Source organism: Malania oleifera, chromosome 5 (assembly GCF_029873635.1).
Source record: "Malania oleifera isolate guangnan ecotype guangnan chromosome 5, ASM2987363v1, whole genome shotgun sequence".
In the NCBI taxonomy this organism is placed as follows: domain Eukaryota; kingdom Viridiplantae; phylum Streptophyta; class Magnoliopsida; order Santalales; family Ximeniaceae; genus Malania; species Malania oleifera.
In genome coordinates, this window is record NC_080421.1 from 5,563,712 (window position 1) to 5,572,680 (window position 8,969).

Below are 8,969 nucleotides of genomic sequence, written 5' to 3' on the forward strand. Positions count from 1 at the left end.
AAAATAACTTTTTAAGCCAACTCTACTAAGTGAGACTCGAGGCTTGATATGTTTTTATTTTATTGAGACCTTATAAGAAAAATTAAATTAATTAGAAAAAAAGACTAAACCCTAAAAATTTAAAATTTTAATCCCCACGACTATATTCTGTGGGGTTTGCTCATAAGTTCCAATCGTAAAATCATCAAATTCCCAATTTGTTTTTTGCCACGGAACAACAGCTGCCCATACCTAAACTTGAGAATAGTTTAAGATCATGAGGATCTCATGCCACGAAGTGTAAATATTTCCTTCTCTCTCTCTCTCTACCGTGTAAATATTTCCACCTAGAAAATAAAAGGATAACATGTGAACGGAGATTCATACATAAGACATACCCATTTAATGAGAATTCATGATAGAAGAAAAAAGACGAGATTTTCAGCTCTGAAATTATGACTCTCTCTCTCTCTCTCTCTAGAAACAAACATGCAGAGAGAATGTGAAGAGGGGTGTGAGTTAGCCTCACCCTCACCTACCCTCTTCAAAGCACAGCTCCACTTATTTTCTGAAAGCATCAAGCTGAGGGCGGTGCATGGAGTGAATTGGCTGTCAAACCTGATAAGAAGCATTCATGAAGGAAGAGATATTGGGGATCTGAAGAATGGGCCTCTGCTTTCTTTACACCAACCACGACATCACCGCATAATACATGTTCATGAAGGTTTTAGAGGCAGTGCCATACTCGCATACTGTCCTTTGGTTCTTTTTGATGTACCATTTATTGTTGCAATCAAATCAAGCATTTATGGAGTTATGAATGCTGCATACATCCCCACTGCCTGCTGGTTGGAAGCATCCCAGCTGGGGTTGGGCAAATTTCAACAATGTGTGGTGGTAGTAATGGGGAACCTTGAGTGATAAAATCCATGTTTTCTGTGATTATCTATTGGCAATGATGGATCACAACTGGGCTTAGTTTCAAATTGAACGCCACCGTACCTCTGTGCAGAGAATTACCGAACCATTATGTGTGGACAAACCCTAATCCCCAGCTGGATGGTTAAAACAAAAGCCAACGCATCAAAAACTGCCTTCAGAAAGCTCATAACAAATGGAACAAAATGGTAAAATCTCTTATTTGGTCATAAATTTATAACATCCCAAATCCACACAGTTCTCACACGCTCAATAGTAGAGGATAAAGTTACCAAATCACATGTAGACAGAACAATGTAAATAACAAAGCTCTGGAATCTGCTACAAAGAAAGCCATTAAGGCCTGAATAGTGAAAACTACTTTAACTACCAAAATTGTTTGCAAGCTGTTCAATGGTGATAAAACAGTACGAGGAAAACACAGCACAAAAACAGAGAAACCAAATAGTCTCATCAATCCAAAACTGATTTCCAATAATTTGACTCCCTTCTCCTGTTGACCTTCAGCATTGCATATGCAGATCTCCGTATTCAGTTCTCTTCAACAGTTTGATTTTCAATTTCCTCAGCACTACAGTCAAAGACAAAATAATAATAGCAATCAGCTTGGTATCCAAATTCAAGAAACAGTGTGTAACAAGAAAGAGATAGTTCTTGTAGTGCTACAGATTATGCAGTGAATCCATGCTGTACATTATGGGAACGAACAAAGACAGGAATTCAAAATTATGCTCATCCAGAACTATCCCTGTGCACTGATTTATTACAACCGGTAAACTCGGAGTCCAGAGTAGTATGAAACCACTAGCAACAATAAATTACAGCATATCCCATTAATCCATGTTAAAGAGATCTCTCTGCAAAGCTTCACGCGCACAGCTTCCTGCAAACTGCAATTATTCTAGCACTGGGTGAAAAACAAATCATACAAGTCACCAGAAGGGCTGATTGCAGTTCATACAGCTCACAATTACAAGTCTCAGATGGCTCTATACTAGTAACTCCAGTTCCTATCTTGCTATTGAGCTTTAAACGTCACTTACGGCTAATAAATGGACACTGACAATGAACAATGTCCAGAGAACATATCAGCACCAACTTGAAAGATATAAATAGCCTTATAACCTATACTTTCCATTTGACGGAAAATGGAGCCAGGTGTGGACAAGTCACTGATTAGACACCAACTCTGGAAGACCAAAACAGCCTATTCATTATTGTCCATAAGCATATCCAAAAGCCAAAATACAGATCATTAAACATTCTGCACCAATTGAATTTATCAGAGTCGCTCCAGCCTAAAAATTCAAAATTGTTGAATTATGCAACTTGCTAAGAAAAAAAGTATTAACTTGGTTGCACTCAATGTGCAATCGGTGCTTATTTTTTTTGCTTTAGTTGAAAACTGTTGACATAATTGCAGAAATAAAATTTCACCTTTACTAAACTCTTTACTTCAATAACAATAACAACAATAAAAAACGTAATAATAATAATCAGTGCAAAAGACCTTGACCTCCATTGAGGCTTGGTAAAAAGATGTAAAAAGATGCAAACCTCCTTTGAAGTTTCAAAAATCCCACAGAACTTTCTTAAGGTACCGAAAACAGACATGGACTTCCCTTCAGGTTTCAAGATCCCTCTCCCTCCCTCCCCCACAATATTTGCACAAAAAAAAAAAAAAGCTCAAGGAAGGGGTAAGAAGTCTGTCGAATTTTAAAAATCTCAAGAGAGGTCAATTAGATTTTTGAATCAAGAGGTCTGTGCCTTATGCCAAATTTCATGAAGGTCAGTATCTTTTGCCATAATAATAATATAATAAAAGACTAAGAATAATATTGGAGATGCATTCCAATAATTAGACCACTATCATTGTGAGTGTAATGCGGCAAACTATTCTATACCATTAAGGGATGCCTTTTTAATGGTATAATCAGGGAGTTACAAAACATGAGCTAAATGAAGACATCACTCTTTAGAAAATAAAATCCCAAAACTAACATATAAGCCATTTTCATCATCTATACTATTAATTAATGGAAGAGGATGCAGTTTTCAACCTGCATCTTTTTCCCTCGATGTTCCAAATGCCCTTTTTATAAGTTTATTTTTTAAAAAATAAAATTATCTACAAATGACTAAATAATAAACTTACAATTCTTTAAAAAACAACTCACAACTCCCATTATTTCTAACTCCTCCATTTCCCTTCTATTAGGGTTGTGGAGCGCACACATAGTGTGTGCCCAAGGCTAGTTTCAAGAATAGTAAGATCATCCAATCAACATAGTATCCATTTTTTGAAGAACAATAGCACCAGGGATTCTCGAATAACATATTCGAGATCTACACCTACATAGTCAAACACCAACTCAAGACATCTACATAGATAAAAATTCCTTTTTGTTTTTTAGGATAGAAATGCCTTTCATTAATTCCTTAACAGCCATAAATGATAAAACTACGATACATGGATGAACCTAGTCTTTTAACTATCCCATGACTCCCCCAACCCCCCTCCTCTTCTAGCCTCTCTCTTTCAATTTCAGTTGTTTTTCTTTGCTCACTTGTAATGATGTACATCAACACTCCAAAATGTTGACATTCAGTGGAAATATGAAGACAAAGAGAGGAGAAGGAGAAACAGGGTTTGAAGCTACTACATATATGGGTCTGTAGTCTTTATGAAGGGTGGGAGATGTGGTCTCCCTCTCTATCTCCCTTACTGACTTGACAATGCTGTGTGACTAAGGATCATGCATTTGCAATGAATTAGCTGTGGTGAAGAGGTTTTATTGATGGCAGGGTCAGTTTGTCTTTGTGTGACTGTGGTGTGGTTAAAGATGAGGTGAGAGACGAGTCATAGATTGTACACCCTTAAATGTCTAATGGTTGTGCAGTGAAGCTTAAATCTTTCAGGCTTGTATTGTGTGGAGAGAGAAAAAAGAAGCAATAGTGCTCAACTGCAGTGGGTGAATGATGAATGGGTCAGCTAGGGGGATTTTGTTTGATCTTAATAACCTTCATCAAGAGGTTGAGCTTTAAAGATTCCAAAAGTAAGTGAACGTGAGGTGCTTTTTTGCTAACGCCTCACAGCAGCCTCTTAGTCCTTTTTATGACTATTGGACATTCTCAATATATTCATTCAGTGATTCAGTCAGAGCAACACTTAACAACTTTTTTTGATAGAAGTAGCCCCCAGATGATTCATCTCTCACCCTCTCTGCATTTAATGAGATTCATATCCTCTTGCTTTCCTTCTTCACTGATGATGCTCAGCATAAACAAGAGCAAGAAGCCATATTGGCGATTGAAGGAGGAGAAGTCAGCAGTTGCGGGCACAAGGCATTTCACATCTGGTAATTGAAATTCTTCCTATGACATTGTCAGAATTTGTTAGTAGTTCAGATCCAACAGTTGGGTTGGTCAGACCTTGTCTTGATTTTCAGGCCTGCAACATGGGATTCGGAATTCCAATTTGGGCTGTTTAGGTGGTTACACTGGTTTGCAACAACAAATCAATTTAGCATAGGAGATTTGAGGTACTCAAAATATGGAGCATCACCATTGGTTGTAAATATGGATATGGGTCATTTTGAGAATTAGCAGCAGAGGATTGGAAAGGAAATTTTTTTCTTATAATTTTCTCACAATATTTTTGCCATAAAAATGTTTTTTTGTCTAATCTGTCTTAGCTCTTTCTTGTCATTGATAAATTGAACAAGTTCCCATAATTTTTTCGTTCTCCTATTTTTTTTCCTCATTTTTTTCTTTTTTGCCAGAAATTTTTTTTTACAATTTTTTGTTTGTCCTTGGACTTTTCCTGCTTTTAGTTTTTTCTTCTTTTCTCTTCTCTGTAAATTGGACTTTTTTTAATTATAAATTGTTTGTCCATATTAAGGTTCACAGATAAATGTGTGTGAACAGATAAAAAGAAATTAATAAATATGAGGACAACCAAAAAAAATTATGTAACCAGGATTTTCCAACTCCCCATTATTTTAGTGCCCATTAGAAAAACAGATTTTCCTTCGACAAATTTCTTTTAGAAGAACTACACTTAAAATGCAATAGAAGGGGGCAACTAGAGAGAAACAAGAAGATAAAGGCAAAATACATAAATGGCAAACACCAATATTATATTTGGTTCGAGGAATGAATAGAATATGTAATAGCCATTTTATAAAGAAATAATAATTTATCAAAAAGAAAAAAATGCTATTCTAAGACTAACGCAACACTGATGTTATTTGAACCAACATAAAATACGCATAAGAAAAGACATTTTCATGATGAAAATTGGTACAATTCATCCATGATTGTGAGAACATCACCAAATTTTGCATGGTCAATTTTCTTTTCAACACATTTTGTCGTAAGCTATTATATTCTTGAAGCTATTCTATCCATGTGCACCCTATTCATTTTGCAAACCATCCTTTCTTTTTGTTTTCAATCTTCTATTCTTATGAAAACAAAAACTGCCTTGTGCAAGACCATTGGATTTTAATCCTGAAAGTTCAAAATTTATCTTGAATAAAACTAAAATTTGATTTCATATTACATAATAATGTTCCTAAAATCTGCTTGTGATTTATTTTCCACACACAAGAAGTACACCTTTAAAGATAGTTCCGTGTGGTAAGGATATTGACCCATGTTTCCTAACTACTACTTAACTCATAAAATATAACAGCTTGCTGACACATAAATTTCTAATTCAAATCCTAAAATCGATGTCACGTACACTTGTGCTATGATCTGAAGTTGATTACATTCAGGCATTAAATCCATCATACTCATTCATCCACATACACTTGCAACTAAATGCATTGGCTTACTTAGTTCTCCACATTTTGACTTCTGGACTTTCATCATGATGTTTGCACATCATTGTCAATATTTCCTTAAAGAAATGTCAGTTATGATGCATGTGCAGACATAAAGGTAACAAAGGTAACAAACAGTAAAACAAGGATAATGAAGGTGCTAGATATGCAATATATGGATCTATCAACAAAAACAATCATTGAACCTGTCCACTTTCAGGAATGGTGCAAATATTTCTAGCATAGAAAAAATTGGTCTCGTAAGCATGTCTGAAATGAGATTTATTTTTTCCCCCTCGCTTGAGTGAGCGTAGTTGAGAACAGGGGTTCCAATGGGCCAACCTGCTGTGGGTTGCACTGGAAATTATGGCAAATGGGCCAAATGAAAATTTACATTCCCCCGGCCCCCCCCAAAAATAAATGCAAAGAGGGGGGGAAAAAAAAACATCATCACTGACATATACCAAATCATACTGTTGAGTTGGATTCAATTATGTGGAGGCTCATGCTTCTGCACATATCAAACAATCAAAATCTTAAAAATAGAAACTCCTAACTACAATTACTCATTTTCTTTCCCTGCCTTCTCTCAACCGCCAGCCACAGCTTTTGTGTGTCATGCACAAGAGAAAGGAAGAGAGAGTTGGAAGGGAAACTAAAGAAAATGAGGCACTGAACCAAAACTGCCTTGAAACAGGCCTGGCATGTGATATACACCAATCTAGGTAATGAAAAGGAGGCATTGAGCAAAAACTGTCTTGAAACAGGCCTGACATGTATTCTTTTGCTATCTAAAAAGAAACATGCCTGACAAGTGACCCACACCAACCCAATTAATGATAGAGAGGCGTTGAACCAAACGAACCAGCAGAGCTCTTTCTAGTACCACATAAAGCAACCCTCCAAGATTGAAACTTCTTTCATCAGCTCAAAGTATTTATGGCCCTCCACAATGCAAACAATCTATGCCAAACAAGCCTCAGCCCTGCTTCCTCATAAACTGGTTTCAAATAATCAACTGAGGTCCATTTTATTTAAAATAGAATGTGCAAGTTCATTCTATCCCTTGAGTAAATATACATACCAATTCACAAATCAGCAACAAAAATATTGTAAAAGGAGTAACAAATCAACGGCACACAATTAAACCAAAGCAGCAATCAAGTTAAACCAATATCCAATAAATAAATGCTTCCTCAAGCATATCATTAACTATATTCACAATGAGAGGCAAACATTAACTTCAAAAACTTAAAATGCTGCTAATTAACTACCTGGAAGGAGGACCATCCACCCCATCTGTTTTCCTCCAGCTCCTCACGGTCCGGTCCTCTGGCAAGCTGGTCCTTCCATTCACACCCCCAAAACTATTCTTCCCAAGCCCTGGTCCATCCGATCCCAAGCCCGTCTCCTTGATCTTTACCGACTCCAGCTGCTCATCAATCTTCTTCCAATCCTGACCTTTCTCCGCCAAAACATCTTCCCGAGGCCTTGCCTCTCCGAACGGGTTGGAACCTGAACTCTTTGAATTTGCAACCGGTCCTGAACCTGGCTGTTGGACACTGCTCACCGGCAGCGTCCGTGGCTGCAAATTCAACCTCGGTCTCCCACCCCCACCCGCATTTCCAATTCCCTCTTCCTTCTTCTTCCCCCAAAACTCAGAATCCGCACTTCCAATTCCCTCTTCCTTCTTCTTCCCCCAAAAATCAGAATCAGATTCCTTCGAAAGCGACTCAAACCCTCCTCCTCTCCTGTCTCTATCAAAAGATGCACCAAATCTCCGTCCCTCGGAGGCCACAAAATTCTTGTTCGATGCCCAATTATCGGAATCATCAGCCCTAGAGTGTGAATCGAAGAATCCCCCTCTCTCCCTCCTCTCAAACCCGTTACCCACCGACGATTTCTTCGCCGCGCCCCAATCATCAATCTCGTCCGCGCGTGACGGCATCAAATCTTTGTTCGCATCCCTGCCGAACCCCCCTTGTCTCCTCGTCTCGTCAGAAACCCTAGGCCCCCACCTTGAATTAGGCGAATCGTCCCCGTTGGAGTACCTGCTCCGACCGCTATCGTAACCGTTCGAACCATACGACCGAAACCCCCCGCCGAGCCGGGACCGGTCCAGCTCCTCCGCGGTTCTCTGGCGCGGTCCAGTCGGCAGGGATAGCATCTCATCGGGGGTGAGCCCCACACCGGGACTAGGCTGGGCCGATCGGGCCGAGCCGGGGGCGACGGAGACCCCAGTGCTGAACTCCGCGAGCGAGAGCGTCTGGCCCTTCTTCTTCTTCGACGTTTTGGTGGCGGCCGCCGCCGCAAGAGACGGGAAGTCAGTGGCAGGAGTGCCAGAGCTTCCTGTCCCTCTCTCCTCCTTCTGAAGCTCGGCCTCGTGCTCCTCGGAGTCCAGAGCCCACGCGCCTGGCTTCGCCCACGGAGACAAAGTTGCCGCCATGTTTCTCTCTCCAAACCTTTCTCTCTCTGAAGCCTTCTCTCTCTCTCTGTATCGCAATTGCGTCCGTTGGCAGCGAATGGGGGGTGGTATATATAGGCCAGAGAGTGGGGGGGAATCGGACGGTCAAGATTGAAGGAAGCGGGAGATTTTCTGAGCAGATGGAATGGACGGTGGAGATGGGGCTTTGTGGATTAGAAGCAACTATGTTTGTTGAAGATGAAGGATTGTTTTACTTTTACCGTATGAGACTTTTTACGGGAAGAAACAACTGAGCCCATTAACCATAATTAACGGCTATAATTAGGAAAGTCTCATAAAAATAAAATAAAAAAACAAATTTGTAACACCAAGTTATTTTCATTGTTGAGCTACAATATTGTAATACCCGTTTTCATTACAATTCTGATAGATAAGAAATTATTTGAATCGTGCAACTATATCACATTTTAGGCAAATGAATTACCATTTCAAACGTGTTATCAAAAACGTGATATGTTTAGATAAGTTAGTACAATAATTTTTTCAAATGAAACATAAAAATGATTGCACTTGAATGTGTGTCATATGGACCAAAAAGAAACTCAATGAACACACAAATACCTCACTATAGATGATCGATGGATAAGTTTTTTTCTTGAAGATAAACTTACTCATTTTAGAGAAAGGTTTAGCCTATTTTGATGTGTTTATTTTAGTAATTAGAATTTTAACGTTATTGGATTGAACTGGGTTGGTTACTAAATATCACATCCCATGTTTGGTTTGGCATTTATAAA

General features: G+C 38.8%; 1 protein-coding gene across 1 annotated transcript; it reads right to left on the minus strand.

Annotated features, from left to right (window-relative positions):
- Window positions 1-1,094: 1,094 nt before the first annotated feature.
- LOC131156732 (eukaryotic translation initiation factor 4B3) lies at window positions 1,095-8,259 on the minus strand. Its single transcript, XM_058110625.1, has 2 exons — window positions 7,022-8,259; window positions 1,095-1,489 (listed from the first exon to the last, which is right to left on the minus strand). Exons 1-2 carry the CDS (start codon window positions 8,191-8,193, stop codon window positions 1,450-1,452), a joined length of 1,212 nt encoding a protein of 403 aa, XP_057966608.1. The 5' UTR covers window positions 8,194-8,259; the 3' UTR covers window positions 1,095-1,449.
- Between the last annotated feature and the right edge of the window lie 710 nt (window positions 8,260-8,969).